The sequence below is a fragment of the Strongylocentrotus purpuratus genome, unplaced genomic scaffold (genome assembly GCF_000002235.5).
Source record: "Strongylocentrotus purpuratus isolate Spur 01 unplaced genomic scaffold, Spur_5.0 spur5_scaffold_5, whole genome shotgun sequence".
Classification (NCBI taxonomy): Eukaryota; Metazoa; Echinodermata; class Echinoidea; order Camarodonta; family Strongylocentrotidae; genus Strongylocentrotus; species Strongylocentrotus purpuratus.
The window spans coordinates 21706725-21727879 of record NW_022145611.1 but is presented as its reverse complement, the minus strand read 5'-3'; the positions used below and the strand labels follow the sequence as shown (position 1 = coordinate 21727879).

At 37.8% G+C, this 21155-nt stretch overlaps 1 protein-coding gene and 1 pseudogene across 1 annotated transcript; one reads left to right on the top strand and one right to left on the bottom strand.

The window, feature by feature from the left end:
- Nucleotides 1–755: 755 nt before the first annotated feature.
- LOC115929600 lies at nt 756–1740 on the bottom strand (annotated as a pseudogene).
- A 1303-nt stretch (nt 1741–3043) lies between these two features.
- On the top strand, nt 3044–20638 carry LOC752590 (U4/U6.U5 tri-snRNP-associated protein 1). Its single transcript, XM_030998884.1, has 18 exons — nt 3044–3394; nt 5101–5179; nt 5603–5797; nt 7036–7138; nt 7836–7916; nt 8378–8474; nt 9047–9186; nt 10587–10733; nt 11222–11385; nt 11823–11956; nt 12472–12623; nt 13195–13336; nt 14764–14921; nt 15710–15879; nt 16946–17081; nt 17811–17900; nt 18850–18971; nt 19550–20638. The coding sequence occupies exons 1-18, from the start codon at nt 3148–3150 to the stop codon at nt 19566–19568; spliced, it is 2376 nt and encodes a 791-aa protein (XP_030854744.1). The 5' UTR covers nt 3044–3147; the 3' UTR covers nt 19569–20638.
- The last annotated feature ends 517 nt before the right edge of the window (nt 20639–21155 follow it).

The following is a 21155-nucleotide window of genomic DNA, read 5'->3' as shown; positions in this document are numbered from 1 at the left end:
TTGAAATTTATCAAAATTTACCGGGAGCACCGGTAAATTTTTATATTCAATTTTTCTCGAAAACAGAAGTGTTTTAGGGGCTAATTTTTTTAGTGCTTATAAAACATCCACAGGGGCATCCAAATATATCAAAAAGGTAAAGATTCACTATCCACCCAATTTTCGAAATTTCCCAAAACTTTGTATTACCTTTAATTGAAAATTCTCTGGACGTTTATTCAGAAACTGATAAACCGCCCTAGACCCGTTGCACTTAAGGCGCCATTTTGTTGACGCACTGTACCGTATGAAAGTATAGGCCTAATAGCGCAATCGAACTGACGCTAGCTCATATACGCAACGGTCATTCATCACGCATCGTGATGACTCTCAGGGGTAACAAACGTTAATTTTTGGAAGAAAACAAAGTTATGTCTGTAAAGCTTCATCATCCATGTTGAATGTGTGTTGAATCGGGCCCTGATGAGGTAAATGGGTATTCCACTTAAGAGGATGGCTACGCCAATGATAGAATCCACAGGCGCCCCTAAGAAAGCGAAAATTGTAAGAAACGTGCACACCAGCGCAAAAATGACAGGAATGATAAAGTCGACTTTAAAAGGTGTTGGTCGACCGGGTTCTTTGATTCGCAAGTACAGGAGACCAACTGCTAATAATCCATAAAAGAGGAAGCTGACGAAGCTGAATAGGTTTATCAGGGTGAAAACGCTGTCAACGAAGCACAGACAGGCTGTAAGGAGTGACGCAACGATGACTCAATGAATTGGTGTCTTGTGCCGTATGCCAACCATGGCTAGGAATCGTGGGAGATGGCCCTCTCTGGCTCCCGCAAAGAACTGTCTTGAACCCCCCAGGATGGCCCCGTTGAGAGACCCAATGCAGGACAAGACAACGGAGATAGGGATGATGACAGAGAAACTCCCCAATGCCTGCTCGGCGAAACTGACTGCAACGGCTTTAGAGTTTAATAGCTCCGCAGAGGACAACACTGCGAAGTACGCCACATTGGTCAGGGTATTTACAACAGTCGCCAATGTCGGAGCGGCTATGACGGCGATTGGAAGATTCCTGGAAGGGTTCTTTAGTTCTTCAATAACAATGTTCAAGCTTTGCCAGCCAGAGTAAGAGAAGAGGCACGCATAAAACCCCGTCCCCAGTCCTTTAATATTAGTATTATTAAATAAAAGGTTCTTGGAAATTTTCAGTGTTTCCCATCCCGAGTTTGACCATGCCGGTGATGATGATGACGCCGAGAGCGACAAGTTTGGACAGTGATGTGGCATTCTGCAGTAGAGAAGATAACTTCACGCTCCAGCAATTAACAAACATGATGAACATGACGGCTGCAATGGCGAAGAGTTTGATCGCAACATTTGGTGGGGGACATTCTGGATCGGGGTAAAATGGCTCCAGGCAGTACATGGCAAGCATCAATGCAGTAACGGCATTGGCAATGGGTGACGCGATGACGGTACCAGCCCAGAAGTTGAGGAAACCCCAAAAGTCCCCAAAGATCACGCGGACATAGGTGTAAGTGCCTCCCGATGCGGGGATCATCGTGCCCAACTCAGCGTAGCACATATGGCACCGAAGACCGAAACGATCCCACCAGCCACCCATATACACAAGGTGGCACCTACGCTTTCGACACTGGCCAAGACACCCTTAGGCGAGATGAAGATTCCCGATCCAATTATTACTCCGACGTTGATCATGATACCATCCAAGAGACTAAGCCTGCGCTCAAGCTTTACTTCACCTCCCTGATCATTCTCGGGATCAACCTGGTCATCAGCCTCGTGATCAACCTCCTCTACAGTTACGCGTTGGTTCTCCATGTCGCCAACACTATCTGCAATATTATTGTGCCGTAAAATGTTCTGTCTGCAAGAGTACAGAGTTTGGAATCAACACGTACGTACATCACACAATTTGTTTATATATATATATTTTTTTTTTTATTGTTGGCACATTTTATAACTCTTGGCCAGTAATAACAATGATTGAACTTTAATTGCCCGCTGGTCAATTTCTGTTTCTTCCATAATTCAAACAGATTGTTTCAACGAATATTTGATTGCTTTAATATACGATGACAACTCTACTTTGACCAATACTCATAGACAATGATCTATAAAACCGTAACCCGAAATATCTATCCATCTGTTTGTAGTTTATTTTGTACAGGGTATAGCAAACAAATATAGTGGACTACTGGACTTTAGACAAGGGCCGAACTGGACTGAAGGTTTTTGTCAGGTCACAGTGATTTCCGGTCAATACAAGTTTTCTAACACGTTATATATTTTGGTCGCCCTCTTCTCTTTTAAAGTATCTAGGCTATTGTAAAACACTTACTGAACATGATGTATAAACATCACGTGAAGGGCCTAATATATCAATATATCTACCTTTTACGGACTTATCTTTTTAGACATTTTATTTGTGAAACGTTGCCCTGATCAGCAGAGATTTACACCCACGGCAAACTCATGAAGGTGTCATGGTATCAGTGGCGCATCCAGGGAAGGGGGGGGGGGGTTGGCGAAAAAACGTTAATTTTACCCCCCCCCCTTTTTTTTAGATCCCCCTCCCCCTTGGCGCTCAAGGGGGGGGGGGGGGGTGCGATTTTTCAAATTTTCGAGGACCAAAAAAAAAAATCAGTGCTCACTACCCCCTCTCCCCCCCCCCCCCCACTGAGCGAAATATTGGCCTGCACGATTTTCAAATTTCAGCACACTAAATTTCAGATTGATTTTAAATTTGGCCCCCCCCCCCCCCCCTAAGAAATCCTGGATCCGCGCTTGTGCATGCATGTAGGCCATATCGAATTTTAGTCTTAAAAAAAACCCAAATGGGTCCGTATGTGTGTATATGATACTTGGCGAGTACCAAAGTGATGCAGCTTGAATCTTCTGCTAATAGGGGGATCATGCAAAACCTTTTGTTTCAAAGGGTGCCTTGACTAGAAAAGGGTTGGAAAACGCAGACTGCTCTTTCGTTCATGGCTGAAATGAAGAACGCCATCTACGCGCGGCCGCCGATAGCTAGACTCAAGCTTTATGTTATTACTTCTGCGATTTGAGAACGATTTGCACCTGAAAATTGGGAGACTTTTACCTTGATTTACATTCCATAATATTCAGCATGGGATCATCTAAGAAACACAAGGAAAAGGACAAAGATCGAGAAAGGAGACACAAACATAAAGATCGTGATAAGGACCGAGATAAAGAGCGAAAACATCGGAGTAAACATAGACACAGGGATCGTCATGCCGAGAAAGACGTGGAAGCCGGGGAAGTTTCTTCTCCGGAACAGAGAAGCGATCGGAAACGTCGAAGAAGTCCAAGTCCACTCCAAATAAAAATTGAGAATGACGATGGAATTCAAGGTATTTGAGAATACAGTTGATCTAGCATTTTCATAGGCATAGACCAAATTCATAAAGAAATTAAGGATACTTTAAACTTTTTCACATCACACAAATGGACACGTGGGACTGAACAAATAAACGTACTGATCAGTCAGTGCAGTAGAATCTAGGCCTACTTGGTTGTTGTTCCTCCAAAAGATTCCTAGTGGAATTTAAACTGGAGGTCGTGGTGGCAGAGAGTGGACTTATTTCGGAAGGAGTGCTACTTTAAACTTTGCTGAATCAGTCAGGGATACTAAGGTCGGATCGAGATTATTCCATGCTCCGGTTGTGCGAGGAAAGAATGAGTTCTTGTATAGACCTAGTGAATTTGGCTGATGGTATTTCAAACTGACTTGAGTGCCCGCGTCTGCTACGATCTGGTTTAGGTTTAATGTGCGTTCGGGCATCTTATGTCCAGCTGGCCATGTAACATTTTGGAAGTCATTTGGACTGAATACTGCAGTAGAATTCTCAACTACTGCAGAATGACAAGCAAGACAATTTTAGCTATTATAATGTAGGATGAAGGAATATGTTTGCTCAGTGGTATCGATGTATCAGTCACTGTGTCTGTGTCAGCAGAGATTTATTTCTGTCCCATTTGATTTGTACATTTGCAGGATGTGTGTAAAAAATATGTGCTCTTTTGACAATTAGAGGCTAATATTAAGTATTAATATTAATAATAGAGCATTAAAATCTATATCGGGTGTGACTATACTAGTGTGAGGTCCTTACCGTTTAAGGTTAGTCCTTGTGCTGCATTGTAGGATTGCTCCTATGCCTGGTCCATAGTATTGGACGTAAGGCAAAGACAACCAGCCCCCAATCAATGATAATCATCCCTATTTCAGTATTAAAGTAAAATCAGTGGTTAGTGAAAGATGATGAATGATGGCGGAGTTAAACCACCGTTTACTTACGGGGCGGTGAAATGGGGTGAAATGACAGAAAGGAAACACTAACGGGCACTAACGGTATACTATACCTCGTTAACTCACCTTATATTAGAAGTACTCGATACAGACTAGATGCTCAGCTATATGCTAGATAAGTAGATGAACGATGCTCAGCTATAATAATGCTAGATGTACGATGCTCAGCTATAATAGATGAACGATGCTCAGCTATAAATACTAGATGAACGATGTCAGCTAGACGGTAAAAACTCTCTCAGTCGGAGGGTGACTTCGAGAGCGGGGCTTCGGCACTTTAGGCTTGGAGTTGGTTTCCCTTTCCTCTTCAGCTGTCAAGATCTCGAATGAACCAGTGCTTAGGATATTGGATCATTGCCGCGAGTCGCGCGCCCGTAAAAGGACGATAAACGGATACGTAAGAGCATCCAAGATGCATACATATGTGAAATACCTGCGCTCTGGTAAAATAACCTGCGCCTGGTCACACATGTATCTACACGTTCACGAATACACAATGAGAGAATTGGCAAAACAAATGCCATTTTACAACAGTATTTAGAAACTCTCCCATCAGTCCCATGCCATGGCCCATGGCCTACTTGACTCTTGAGAGACTCGTCTTTGCTTTGACATGTTACTATGTAACTTTCCCTATACTAAGATTCTGCTCAAACACTTCTAAATGGTGAGGAAGAGAAATCATGAAAACCAATAGTGCCCCAATCTCTGTTTTGTCTAAACTTTTCTTTTTCTGTTTGCTTTCAGATAATGAGAGGCAAGATGCTGCACCTAGTGGTGGTGATGAAGGAGGGTTTGCTGCTAGTCTCAGTATTGAAGCAACAAAGTAAGTTTTATTCACAATTTTGTTTTCCCTTCTGAATGTGAAAGGTACATATAGTAAAAACTGCAGTTATCATCATCCTTTAAAATGTAAATAAATAATGATTCTCTTCTGTATTCTTGGTGAGAGCGATAGCAACTGAATGAACACTTTGAACATGATAATCAAGACGGAGTATTGTTTCTGTTTGTTGTTGTTTATTAAATGTTTGTTGTTGTTGTTATGTTCTTGACTTAAGAATAAATGGATGATTCTTTTAGTTTTAGGGACTATCTTGTTGTAGAGATTTGGTATTTAGTGCTGTGCCCTGCAGAGGGTTATATGTCATTGTAATTGTGACACTGAAATTGCGATTTAAATTTGTTTGTTTGTTGTTTGTTTAAAATGCTATGTACTTATCAAAGAAATTTGTTTTAATTTTAACAGCAAACTTCGAGCCAAACTAGGCCTGGCTCCGTTGAATGTTGATGGTGAAGGAAGTGGAGAGCCAGGAGAGATTGTGGAAGAGAAGAAAGATGTTCACAAGCCTGCAGTTAACATTTCTGATCTCAAGAAGACAGCAGCTCTCAAAGAAAAGATGGCTCAGATTCGTGAGAAGAGACTCATCAACAAGAAATTACAGTGAGTGTCTTGCATTCATTTAAGAAGTCTACTGCTTGATGAATTCATAACTTCTATTTCTGTTCTTGACAACATTCAGTTATACTTTCATGGGATTTAGAAATGTTTTTCTCATAAGTTTGTCCTGTCTTAAAAGTGGTTCTTTAATTATTTTTAGTCCACAACTAAGGAAGAATTAGTCTTTATAATATCCGACATCATGACCCAATTGTTTATCTTAGTTGTTTTTTTGTTTGTTTTAAATTAAAAGCAGCTTAAAGGTAAAACCCAGTATTGGAAACGCCCCAATTTCAAAAAATGAAATGGAAGCTCTTTATTACCAATCATGTGAAAGAATATGTTTTGACTAATACATGATGATAAAAATTTTGTTGGGAAACCGCCTACTAATTGATATATTTGGTAAATTAGTTTATCTATTGGACTGTGAGAGATAAACGCACGTGTCGCGCACGTGTGCGTAGTCCCATGTACATCTTTCTGTGTACAGTGCTTGTAACTTTACGAAGACTGGGCCAAATTTCTTATCATTTGATGATTCTAGAACCTTGCAGTACACACCAATACTTATATGCTAGATGATCAACCTTTTCTGATCGATTCCACAACGTTTCTTTCACAATGCAATCGCATAACCAGAACCGGTCTTTATCTTTAAAGGAACCAGAGATGCCTTTTTTTTTGAGATTGGAATAGAATGCACCTGAACCTGACTTATATTTGTACTTGTATGGAAATTGTTTTTTTTTTTGTGTGGATTTTGTATCACTTGATGTCAATCTTCAATAAAGGAACATAGTACATGTATAAACATAGAAGAGTTGCACAGTCACAGACAAATAATAAGAGTAGTCCAGGTCATGGCTCATGTTATGGAACTTGTCAAAAGAATGGTTTAAAACTTGTTCACAGTCCTGTAGAGGTGTTGTGGTCGAGTGGATACATCGCCGGACTGTCGATCACAAGGTTCGCGGTTCAAGTCTCACTGCGGCACTAATGTCTTTTGGCAAGACATTGATCTAGATTTGCCACACTCAACCCAGGGGAAGTAAATGGGTACCTGGTAGGAATTCATTCCTTGAAATGCTAGAGCGCTGTATGGCAGCCGTGCTAAAGCCAGGGTAATAATCAGGAGCGCCAGGAGGGTCAAATCTGACTGACATGAGTGCTATACAAGAACCCATTATTATTATTATTATCATTCACAGATAGTGATTGTGTTCATATGTAATTTACAGCAAAGTCAAGGTCCTGGCTGATGATGACGACGATGATGATGCTGCAGCTTGGGTTGAGAGGATGAGGAAGAAACAGATTGCTAAAGCTGAAGCAGACAAAATGGTGAGTTCTTCAGGACATGAAAAAGAGAGAGAAGGAGAGATGAACAGAGAAGGAGAGGGGAACTGATTGATTTGAAGATTGTATTATACAAAGAGGATAGGTAGAAACTGGAAGAGAAAAATGAATACATGTATGATGATTTTGACTAACAGATATGAATAACAAGAGATTTTGTTGCTGCTGATAATTAGCCTGTATGGAGATAAAGAGAGTGTTTGTGGAGGAGAGGGGAAGAGAGAAAGAGAATGTGAAGGAATAGATAATGTGGAAGAATACATTCTGATACAGAAAGAACAATAAAAGAAGTGTGTGAATCGATATAACTTTGATATCAGTGTACACAAAATAATTATTTTCTATTATTTGGGTTGAGTTTAAATGATGCTGAGGTATATGTAGATATCAGGCATGCTGTAGAAGTGAATATAAATGCACATTATGAAAGGTGCAATAGTACAGTCACATTGATTGCATATGGAAAGTATATAAATACAAAATTGTCTGAAGTTGATATTAGTGTGTTTTTACCTTGAATGTATTGAAAAACAAAATGATTATCTACTTCTCTATTATTTATTTATAGAATGAACAAACTAACATCAGTAATTAAATTGAATATAATTTGAATTAATGAAATTAAAATGAAATAAAATATTTCTTAGATATGACAATTGTTTTCATTATTCTAATACTTTAGGCAAAGATGCTAGAGGAGATGGATGCAGAATTTGGTATTGGAAAAATTGTTGAGGATGAGTTCAGCAAGACAAAAGAGCAAGTAAGTACACACCCGCATTATGAAAGTGAAATAAACTAAAACAACATACGGCACTTCGTAAAAAAAAAAAAAAAAATACTATTGATGTAAAGCCAGAATCTCTGATGACTTGCCGCACATTACAATTGTTTGTCTATTTAGCATTTCAATCCATTTGTTTTTCACAGAAATATGGCATCATTTAAATATTGTGAATCATCATCATCAGTTAAATTAAAGATTGTTACTGTTCATTCCGATGTGAATTTTGGGTAAAAGTTGTCATTATATTTGTATTCATAAATTCATACTGTTTCTCTTCTTTTATCCTTTAAAAATGTATGTTGACTTTAAATAATCAACAATTTATTTTGAGATGATAGTAATCTCAACAAATGCTTCTTTATATCATTTCCAGTTCATGTCATAATTTGAGTGTTATGCATATATCTTATTGACTCATTAAAAAAAAAATCATTTAGGCATATTCTAGGAGAAACTTGGATGGATTTAAAATTGAACATTCTACAAAGAATTTTCAAGAAGGACAAAGTGTTATCCTAACACTCAAAGATATGGGTAAGTTATAAAGTTTAGCTTATATGTGTTTTGAGTCAAAATATGCACTGTAAATATTGTGATGAAAAAAAGAAGATATATGGATACTAGACAATCAATTTCATTGATATACTTTTATTGTTATTAATAAGCATTGTTTTTTTAAACTCTGTAAAGAAGTAGAATTTGAAGTAAATTTGAAATCATGTCCTTAAAACAGGTGGGCGTTTGTGAGTTTATAAGGCAAGCATGATTATGTATGAAGCAAGTAGTTTATGAGGCCAACATAATTACATGTGATGCCAGTATAAGTCCAATGGGATCCAGGCTAACTCGGACCCGGGGACCACTCGGTCATTTGTTGTGATTTGTTGTGATTGTACCCTAACCCTAACCCTTACTCTAACTCTAATACTAAACCTAACAGAACCCTAAACCTGCAAAAACTGACTGTTTTTTAAGCGGGCCTGGTTGTCCCCGGGTCCGAGTTAGCCCGACTCCGTCCAATGATATTGAATCAAAATTTATAGTCATTATTGGTGTAACTCCACTTGATTAATTACAAATTTTGATCTGGCTCTAACCTTGTCTAGATGGCCTGCAAGAAGAAGAGGATGTCCTAGTGAATGTTAACATGATTGATAATGAGAGAGCTAAGAAGAATGTAGAGCTGAGGAAGAAGAGACCAGATTACAAGGCATATCAAGAAGATGACTTTGATGAAGAAGGAACGGTGAGTCAAATCTGACCTATGGCTTTGAGACCCTTTCTAGTTCAGTAAAACCTACCTGTGCTTGTATGTCAGGGTCATTTTCTATCATATAGAGCCTATATTATGCTCAAGTTGGAGCAAGCTCATGTTATAATAATAATAAACTGTCACTTATATAGTGCATAACCAATTAAAACTGCTCTATGCGCTTTACATACACCTCTCCAAGATTACTGAACTACAATACAACAAATGAGTCCTTAGATTCTGCTTATAATTTTGTTTATATGGGGTACAGACTTTATTGGCAAAGTGCTAAAGTCAGTGGAATTTAATAATTTAGTCTTAAAAGAGGGATTTTTACAGTGGACTGTGTTTCTAAAGCTACAGTCCCATATACGTCCCGGACCGTCCCGGACCATCCCGGACCCCATCCGGGGTGATCCGGGATTCGGTCCGTGTTGACACCGTGTTGGCACCGGGGTGGTCCTGGATGGTCCTGGATGGTCCTGGATGGTCCTGGATGGTCCTGGGCGGTCCGGGAGTCGACCCCGGATGTTTTTGACGGTCAAAAACTGCCGGGGTGGTCCGGGACGGTCCGGGACGATAGTTTGATCCGGGGTGATCCGTGTAGCCACCGTGCTGGGTCCGGGTTCATCCGTAGTGGCGCCAGGGCGGTCCGTGTTGATCCGTGGCAGTCCGGGAGTGAGTTATTGACCGCCCAGGACCATCCAGGACCATCCAGGACCATCCAGGACCACCCCGGTGCCAACACGGTGTCAACACGGACCGAATCCCGGATGGGGTCCGGGATGGTCCGGGACGGTCCGGGACGTATATGGGACTGTAGCTTAAAAGCATCACACTTTTTTTAACAAAACATCCAGGACCATCCCGGATCACCCCAGACCATGGTCCGGGATGGTCCGGAGTGGTCCGTGCTCGTCCGTGCTGGTCCGGCTTTATATGGGACTGGGGCTTTAGAATCACAAGACATATGATTATTGGGAAATAACAAAGATATCATATACTTGTTACTGTATAGCATTAGTATTCTGTTGGTTCTTCCAATTATCATTCATGTTTTATCATACATGAACAGAAAGCTTAAATGATGAATTCCGGCCAGGTAGCATTTTACAAACGCTCACAATGCTGTGCAAATCTACAATGACTTTCGCATCCTACCAGGTACAGTTGTACCCCTTTAAAACTTGGGTAGAGAGTGGCAAATATGGATTAATGTCATGCCAAAGGATACATCCCTGAGAATCGAGTAAATGAATGACAACTCCTCAAATGAAGAATAATTTCCTTCCCATGATGAAATCTTTTTCATTGGACTAGATCACCTTTTAATATATTTTTTCTTCAAAATGTGAAATTAATGCTAACTTTAAAAACCTTTCTACCAACGACAGTTCCATCAGAAGAAGCTTCTTGGCAAGTACGATGAAGAGATCGAAGGAGAGCAGAAGAAATCCTTTCGTCTCAACCAAGCAGGAACAGCTCACATGGATGAAGCAGATCACATGCAGAGTATCCGCAACCAGCTGAAGCAACAGGCAGTATGTCTCTAAAACTCTATGGCATATTATACCTACATTATTTCATTTATTTATTGTTTGAAATTTTTCATGATGTGCTTGGCTCCTCTTAAAAACAAATGATTTCTCGCTCCTCTAAAGTTGCTATATTGTTCAAAGTAAATCAATATGGTCAAAAATACACAATGCAATTAAAATTAACCCATGCAAAATTAGTCCAATATTAGATTAAAAGCATGTTGACTGTGACAAAATGCTACACAGAGAAATATCATTATATCATTAGTGGGAGGAGGGGGGGGGGGGGGAGGGAGGGATTAAAAATTGAGGTTATTTAAGGAAAAAACAAAAACTACATTTTTCTATTAATATGATTCATGATTTACATACAATACAAAATATAAGTTATACACAACACCAAAGGTTATTTAGTACTCAAAGATGGTTAATGTACCTATACAAGTTTCGTCCCTGTTTTTATTTAACATATGTGATATTATCTATGATAGGTGAGTCTGGATATGAAAGCACCTGCCATAGCATCAGAGTATTACACAGTAGCTGAGGTGGAAACCTTCAAGAAACCCAAGAAGAAGAGGCGGAAAATGAAAGTTAAGTCGATACTAGATGAGTTGACTCCTGAAGCTGATGCAGGCAGAGATCACGGGCAAAGGTTAGTTCTTAATGCAGTAGTCCTAGAGAGTTTGCAGAGATAACCAAGTTCTTTTTATCCCTCCAATTTCATGTAAGCAAAGGAAATGGTTTGGGAAAGTTAAAGGTATTTAATTATTTCATATCCCAAATGTTATTATGGAATACTGAACATTATCAACATCAAATGTATCATTTCCCTTCATAGTTGTTCTGATCCAAGCTATACGAGGGCTTTGTATTTATTACCATTATCTGGTTTACAAAAATCTTTGGTGAAGCTTGTAACACAGTTGAGAAAATACCTTAATGGGGACTTCAGTGAATATAGGAAGATGTCTGTGATGCAATTGTCACAGGAGCATGCATCATAGAAACAGACCAACCATCATCTGCCAAGCACTGAGTTGTTGTTTTTGGTCGACATCATTTCATGTTCACTTTTATGTTATATTTCAGAGGAGGGATTAGGAGAAGACATAGAGAAGAAGAAGAGGATGATTCCGAAACACCGGTGGTACGAAAGGTAGAACGAAGGGTACCTCAACAGGATGCTATGGATATGGAAGTAGACTTCCCTGATGCTGATCAAAGTAACTTTTATTCTTCTATTGATTATTTTCTTCTTTTTTGCTCATTATTTATCATCTAACTTGTCTTGTCCTGTGTTTTATTCTAGCATGTTTTAGCTGAATCGCTTTTGAAACAAATTAAAGATGTTCAATATATTTGGGGTGAAATGATGATTCAAATAATAAATGATTTATTTCTATGTTATACATTTTGTTTGTGTGTCTTGAATGTTCTGTCCATTAGACTTGTTTAAAGATTGTAGACCCTAAAGAAGATATTCAATAGTGCAATATGTATGTACTAACATTTAAATTTTGCAAAGTACACCCAAGTATGACATTGTAGAATAATGTGATACTCTGAATTGCCATGATCTTAGATTTGATATCCTTTGAGTTCCCTCCTGGAGATGACTTTTTAAATTGAGATTTGAAAAAAGATTTCAAATATCCTCTGGGCTAGCATTTCATTTTTTTAAACTTCAGACTGCATCCTTCATGTAGAGTCATTTGATTGGTTTGTGTTTGTCCTGTAGTACCCATTGAGTTTGGCCGAGAGAGGGATGACAATGATGATATCTGGGGTCAGGTCATAGAAGATGAAGCAGAGAAAGAGTTACATAATGTTCTCAACAAAGCCAGGAAACTTAAACAGAAGAGCAAGAGCAGTCAACGGGTCGAAGATCAGGTATGCAAGGGTTTTGTTATTTGGATGGTTGTTGTGCTCATGTGCAATGTTAATGGTATACTCTCATGAATGTTATGGTGTAAACAAAGGCACTGTCTTGGGCTAGGTATTTTTTGTGTCAGCACATATATTAAGCAAACAAAATGTAAGATTTCACAATTAAATACAGGACAAAAATGGCTCTGACAAGAGCAATTGCCACACTTATACCTCATGGTAATCTATTGAATCATAACTGCAATGATTTCATCCATTCTGGATTTTAAAAAATGAACGAAAGAAAGTAAGAAAGAAAGAGACCATTGGCGGAGGCACAAGAGAAACTAAGATAATCAGGGATGCCAGTTTTCAATCAAAAGCTTAAATTCCGGCCCTGGCAATTTATTTTCAGGCCAGAGTTTAGACTTTTTTGTGTACAAACTAGCTCATTCTATGTGATTTCCAGGCCCTCTGATCAATTCTAACTGGCATCCCTGTATAATAAAGATGTCAAATTTTTCATTTACTCACATGCACTTTTCCTGACATGGGAAGAACATTCTAACTGTAATCTCTGTCTTTCACATACCAGGTTGCTAAAGTTGTTGCTAGTATTAAAGAAGAGCCTGAGGATGATGAGGAAGCAGCAGCATCGGCCTCAAATAAAGGATCAAATATCGTCTTCAACTCAACGTCAGAATTCTGTAGAACCCTGGGTGACATTCCTTCATATGGTAAGCATGTATGCGGTTCAGAGAGAAAGGCATGTGGTGTGATATGTATATAAAGACATAAGGTGAACACTATGAAATCATCCAATGACGATGGAAACGGCATTAATCTCAACAACAACAACAACAACTATGATATGATGTAAAGCAAGAAAGAGAGAATTGAGGGTGAAAAGAATATTTCAGCTTTCATAAAAGTGATATAGCTTTCTCTGTTGGTGATGGTCAAGTATAAGTGAAAAATTTACTAGTTTTCAGCAATTTAGGCCCCTGTTGCATAAAACTTACCATTGATGGTAACTTCCATCGAAAACTTGACTTGATAGTCTGTTGAGTGATGTTGCCATGGTAGTTAATATTGATGGCAAAGCTCCCATCAGTGGTTAGTTTCATGGAACAATGGCCCAATCAGTAACTGATGGCATACAAGTTGTAGACCTATTTGTTTAGGTTGTATAATTGACTGCTGTTTTTAAATGATTTTGCTCTTTTTGACCAGAAATCAAAGGAAAATGTAGATTGTATCAGCTTTTATGCTCATTGGTGTGTGTAGAGCAACTAGTGTAAGCAGTTGAGTATGAGTATGAATGTATAATTAATCATGACAGTTATCCTCCAAATCTGCCTGCATTTTAAAGGTAAAGACCAGTATTGGAAACGCCCAAATTTCAAAAAATGAAATGGAAGCTCTTATTACCAATCATGTGAAAGAGTATGTTTTGACTAATACATGATGATAAAAATTTTGCCGGGAAACCGTCTACTAATTGATATATTTGGTAAATTAGTTTATCTATTGGTGTGTGAGAGATAAACGCACATGTTGCGCACGTGTGCGCAGTCCCATATACATCTTTCTGTGTACAGTGCTTGTAACTTTACGAAGACTGGGCCAAATCTCTTATCATTTTGATGATTCCCGAACCTTGCAGTACTCACCAATACTTATATGCTAGATGATCAACCTTTTCTGATCGATTCCACAACATTCCTTTCACAATGTAATCGCATGACAACTGGTCTTTATCTTCAATAAGCCAGTTTATCGTTACAGTCTGAGCATGAGCAGATAAAAGTCATTGCAGACCAAGTTGTGAAATACACGGAGACAAAATACTGGGTGTGTGCTCATGAAAGTTTGTAATCATTATTCATTGATGCACAAGCAGTGCACTCCAAGATACACAGGTGGAAGTATTCTTTGAAAAGGGGAAACAAAGGCTATTTATGTAGCACCTCCATCGCTGTAGGAGCGATTATATCAAAATGTACAAAGTGGGACCTCTTCATGTTTTGAAGATCTGTGGATTATCAGGGTCATTTGGGACATGTGCTAACCGTGAACTGGTCTATTGCATTCATAAGTGTGGTATAGGAGGAAACTGTAGCACACTTATCCCAGCAGATGTATCTCTTTGTTTATTTTGCAGGGAAGTCTGGTCTTCGTGACGAAGAAGAAGAAACCTTGGCAGACAATGAGAAAGAGGATGAAGAGGAAGAAGCAATGGAAGATGAAGACGAAGAAGAAGCAGCCGGAGCCTGGAATACAGTCAACATGGATGATAGAGAAGAGATCAAGCAAGAAGAGGTAGATTTTCATTTCTCTTACTTTCAGGCTTAAAGTAGTCACCTGAGGAAAATTCATGACAACTGAGCATATTGGACAAATTATATACGGATGGAAAGATTTTCTCTTGAAAAACACAAATAGTTTGCTAAAAAAATTATATAGATATCATGGAAAGGCGTAAAATGCAATTTTGTGGCCAGCTGTGTCTCGCATGTGACGTTACGAATCTTGACGCTCTACGGAGGATCGCTGAAGGCAGAAAATCTAGATCTCAAAATTAACATTTTTAAGAGTTGATGGAAAAAGAGGGAAGTTGTTATATTTGATCAGTAGGGCTTCCCCTTCGCAATGATATGAATTTTGCATCAATTCACAACACTTTTGATTCCTCGGGTGACTAGTTTAACATTTTCATTGCCATGTTTTACAAGCATTGTTACGTTAGGTTATTGTAGTTGCTTCATAAACTAATGTGACTATTGTGAATTATAGTAATAATAATAGATCACATTTATAACGTGCATAATACTTTGTTTCTAGGCACAGTATATATTATTACCCCGGTCATCGGATTCAGGCTCACCCACACACAATGTATGCACATTCTCCACTCCCTGGGGAGCATTCCAACTCTGGGTTTGTTGAAAATAATAGTCTAATGATGGTTGTACATAAGATTAATTTCAGTAGTGGATGGTCATCCCATCATTCTGCTCAACGCGATGTAAAAATGTGGAAAAGTATAGTTCATGTACAAATCGCAATATCTGTAGAAAATGATATATGTATATCCCCCTCTACCATAGGAGGAGCTTGGCCCGGTTCTTGATGATGAACCACCGCTTCAAGTGGGTATCGCTGGAGCATTGACACTAGCAACCAAGAAGGGTTACCTGATCAAAGAGAAAAAGAAAAAGACAGGAGACTCGCTCATACTTACCTCCAAGAATTGCACAATAGAGGAGAAGAACTTCAAGTGAGTAAATCAGTGAGAAAGTAGTCTCTGTCTTGTTGTAAGTAGTACCCCTGTAGTGTAACTAGGCAGTGCTAGGAAAAAAGATAATTTACAACATTGGTATTTTACTGGTTTGCTTGGAAAACTATATGCAGTTGTATGGACAGTACCATAAGGTTTTATGTGTGTCTTTCAGAATTCTAGAAAATGCACAGGGTCCTCTTGCATAAAAAGTTGTGTTTAAACGCAACTTAATTTTTAACCAATCAGGATCACTTACTTCGGACTTGCGTTTTATTTTTTTAATTAACTTTTTATGCCAGAGGGCCCAGGTTCAATATGTGTGAAATGAATGCATGATTCTGCCCTGTCACTTCTATGAGGCCTCCATGCATAGTTATTTACCTTTGGAAATTACATTGCAGAATAGACAAAGTAGTTCCATTCGTAAAGAAAAGGAATCTAAATTCTAGTAAAAGATTTATTTTCGCCTGACCTTGATCAGCATGTATTAAGGTCAACAGTCAACTCCATTGCATTTATTGAATAATCTTTTGCGTTGTTTTTGTGCAAAAAATCATGAATTTATCCAATAATTACCTTTTTACTACTGCTGAGTATTTTGAATACATTACGAAGCATACTCTTCAAAATTGCTATTCATAATAGAAATCTAAGCTGAGATCCATCAGACATATTTATTCAAGATTGCTTTTGATGATTAACTAACTCTGTTCACATTAATGAATATTTCGTATGTGCTATCATTTATAGCTTAATTTGTAATTTTTTGTTTTGTTTAATATGTAAATGTTTATCATTGTATTTTGTTTGTTATAGTGCTAGAGACTTTGGTGTTAATAATAATAATAATAATAAATTGTTTCTTTTATAGCGCTATATCCAATTTACAACAGATCAAAGCGCTTCACAAAACAAATACATCAATGAATTAAAACTCAACAGAAATATGATAGAAAATGTAATGCAGTTAATTACAATGTAAATAGGTCTGTTTATAAGCACCGTTTTTATTATTATTATTAATCATAGATCCATTAATGAGACTATTTTTGTCCCTTTTCAGTGACATTGATTCCAAGTACAATAAGAATGACCGGTTTAGAGGACCACTCATGGATTTCAAAGAGAAGTCTGGTTATAAACCAGAAGTCAAGATCACCTACACTGATGAGACTGGCAGGTCTCTTAATCAGAAAGAGGTAAGATATTCTTTAAAGATAAAGTTGAGTTCTGGTTATACGATTGCATTGTGAAAGAAACGTTGTGGAATCAATCAGAAAAGGTTGATCATCTAGCATATAAGTACTATTGGTGTGTACTGCAAGGTTCTGGAATCATCAAAATGATAAGAAATTTGGCCCATTCTTGGTAAAGTTAAAAGCACTGTACACGGAAAGATGTATATGGGACTACACAAACATGTGGCATGAAAATCTGCCCCTCTTTTTTCAACAACTCAACCTTCTCTTTAGTGGGAAATATCTCCCTGATTCTTGATTGTAAAAGTCTTACTCTGACATATACAGCGTTTTAGATTCTCATGCAAATCCATCTCATGGTCACTCTTGTCCTGTTATTAAGAGGCAACAAGAAACTGACATAAGTTTGCCAAGCTTCTGAAGCATGTGTTTTCATATTGGAAAGTAAAGTTGGATACATGCATTGCTAAGGTACTGTTGTACTACTAAACTATCTCCTGTATCATTTCATGATCTTGTTGAATTGACTTTTTTTAATGGGGAAGGGGCTTGGAGGAATAGGGTTGTGGAGATATGTCACATGAAATGATATTCAAGGTGATGTTGAACTCTTGTTACTATATATAAAAACATTCCATTTAATTTTTGTTTTACAGAAATGCATTTACCTTTGTTTATTGAGAGTTTTCTTCTTGTGTAAAATAAGTTGTTTCTTGCTCTTGTCCAAAGGCTTTCAGAGTGCTATCACATCGTTTCCATGGTAAGGGATCCGGCAAAATGAAGACAGAAAAAAGAGCGAAGAAAGTCCTGGAAGAAGAGGTTAGTATTGCAATTCAAACTATGTAATGGAAGCCTGTTTACAAGGGCTCTCTTTCATTAAACACTAGTGGCTGCATGATAACAATAATAATAATAGTGGGTTCTTTTATAGCGCTCATGTCTGTCAGACTTAACACTCCTGACGCTCAACAATTAGACCCCGGCTTTAACATGGCTGCCATTTTGGCGCTCTAGTATTTCAAGGAATTATGTCCTGCCAGGTACCCATTTGCATCACCTGGGTCGAGTGTGGCAAATTTAAGACATTAGTGCAGCGGCGGGACTCGTACCGCAAAACTTGTGATTGACAGTCCGGTGACGTATCCGCTCAACCACGACACCTCTACAGTATGATAGCCACAGTATATGTCATTTCTGTAACATAAGCTGCATTTTTTCATGATCAAGGTTTTTGGGTACAATTTAGCACATTGATCTCATTGTTAGAAATGTTTAAGTTTCAATTGCTATGGCTTTGATGGTTTTATCATTTAAATAACTGAAATAAAAACATAAACAAAACTGGTCATATATGCTGAATAGATGAGTGTGCTTTGATCATTTCTAACCAATATAGTGTTGAGAGAGAAAATACCAACAGAAGATAAGTGAAGATACTTCGTATGTGACATCTTGAAGTGAACAGAAATATTCACAAATTTTCCCCTTTTTATTGTGTGAATTTATACAGTACTCAACCTTTTCTAAGCACCAATAATTTTGTATTAAACTGTTGCCAAACACCAACAATCTATATATCGTCGCTGTTTTCATGAAGTGACGGTAGTGAAAAAAATTTGCATTCACTTTGCGTGACGATTTTCCTCACTACCGTTACTTCGTGAAAACAAGGACGATATGTTATAGAGCTTAGAGACTTCGGTGGTAAGCACTTTATAAGCAACGTTTTTATTATTATTATTTATTATGTTTGGTTTATTATACATAGGCTATGAAGAAGATGTCATCCACGGACACGCCCCTCCACACGGTTGCTAGGATGCAAGAGAAACAGAAGAACCTCCAATCAGCGCACATTGTACTCAGTGGAGGAAGCAAGACAATGACTGCGTGAGTACATGATGCCATATACATAATGTATCAGTGAAACCTGTCTATAAAGACCACCCAAGGGAGACAAAAAAGTGGTCTTTATAGGCAGATGGTCTTTATGTACAGGTTCCTTTAGTATACGTTTCAATGAGGAACCATATTCAAGGGAAACAAAAAATTTGGCCTTTGGAGACAGGTGGTCTTTGTAGACAGGTTGTCACTAAGGCTTGACTGTACCTGTGATTTGTGTTTGTGCGGATGATGTTCATTTGTAAAGAGTACAGGGTTGTCATAATGTGTGCATGCAGGTATGATTTTGGTTCATAAATGGGTAGTGCGTCAACCAAAGAAAATATAAGAGATGCATACATGTGAGTGCATAATATGACAGCAAATTGGGATCATTATGCTCAATGCTTACTATTCTATTTGATTTATCTTCATTGTATTGCCATATATCCCATACTAGTTATTCATGGATGTACCTAAAGCTTCCAATTAAATGCAGTTTTTGATATAAATCTTGTCACACAGTGACAGACATAATCAAACTTCATGTTTGCATTTTTTCCTCTTTTCATTCTTTATCTTTACAGCCACAGCATCACCAAGTGATTGAATGCCAATGACATCACTCAATCTATGCGGACCATTAGGAAACAATGATGACCCCTTCTAATCTACTACTCTACAGTTAACAAAGAAAATGGGTTGGGGAGAACGTTCTTGATATTCTGCAAATATCATCATAATTGAGATACATTGATTTTTATTGAAGTAATTATCTCACTATCAAGGCAAAGTTAAATCATTTGTCAGATTTGTCTAAAATCGATCACATCTAGGTGACAATGTATGAGCCTTGTCACTGAATAAAATACACAAAACTGCATAATGAAACTCTTTCAATTATTTCTTACTGTTTACATTCAATCAAATTTGGGAACACATAAGAAGAAACATGTCATGTGTGATATCTATTTGGGCTTATGTGATGGTACTTATATTAAAGCGGATCTATCCCCTGAAAACTAATTTGTGTACAACTTGTATGTATACGAACGAACCCCCAGTCTTTACATAGCATTCTGTTGTTATGGGGTATACAAATTCTGCACAGCAAACCCACGTTGGGATTCGGGTTCCGTTTGCTTGCTCATGTAAATGTGTCAAGGTTGCTGTACCTCCATTAGAGAATATTTAAACATGTAGCGTTTATTTATTTCAAGCTAAATATAGTATTTTGTGATGAAATTGAGAGACATTCAGAGCAATATATTGTATGGTTACTGAAAACCTGAAACTTTCATTCATTTTTTATTTCTGCTTCAGAAAATGAGTGTAGTGCTTGAGTGAGCAAAAATGTGACAAATAGACCTCGCCAGTCACAAGTTTGAAAAGTGCCATGACGTTTCTTTTTTATTTTCATATTATGGATTATCTCTGAAGAGCTAAACAACCTTTAACCCATGATACCCCCAAGTTATATGACTTTTAAGTAATTTTTTTTGTTTTTATCAAGAGATTAATTTATGACCAAAAGTATGAAATATTAATTTTTAGAATCAATGTTTAGAAATTACAAGCATGTGAAATCTTTGCCCTGTCGTAACTCCCTTTAAATAATATGCGTAAACAATCAGGACTCATTCTCAAATATGATGAATAAAGATTTGTACAAACTATCTTGTTTACTGTTGTGCCGTATCTGTTTTGATTTACCGGTAGTCATATCATTTAATCACATCTTTGAAGTTATGAAGTTTTAAAGCTGGGAATAGTCTTGCTGCATATATTTTATGAATTTTTGTGTATCAAAAAAATCAAACTTTTTGTTCAGAATATTCCAGACAGACGCTGCTACTTATCGCTTATCTCATTATGTGAAGGGGTTTGCAGTAGTGTTCAGTGGGGTTTCCTGTGATTCGATAGTAGTAGTTGTTTTCTTTTTTCATGTTGTTCAAGAGTTGTATATTTATCATGAACCTCTTTGGTTGGTCTCGGTATCTGTCTCGTGCCAATTATCCTCTTTAAGTCTTATGGTGTTTTGGAGAGCAATACTATTTTGAAAATGTAGGGGAACATTTTCTTACCACTTCTAAGAACTTTCGATATATATACTAGAGGGTTTTGAGTACACACTCGGCCATTAGTTTGATCCCCCCCCCCCCTGAACATTTCAAATATTTATAATTATACACA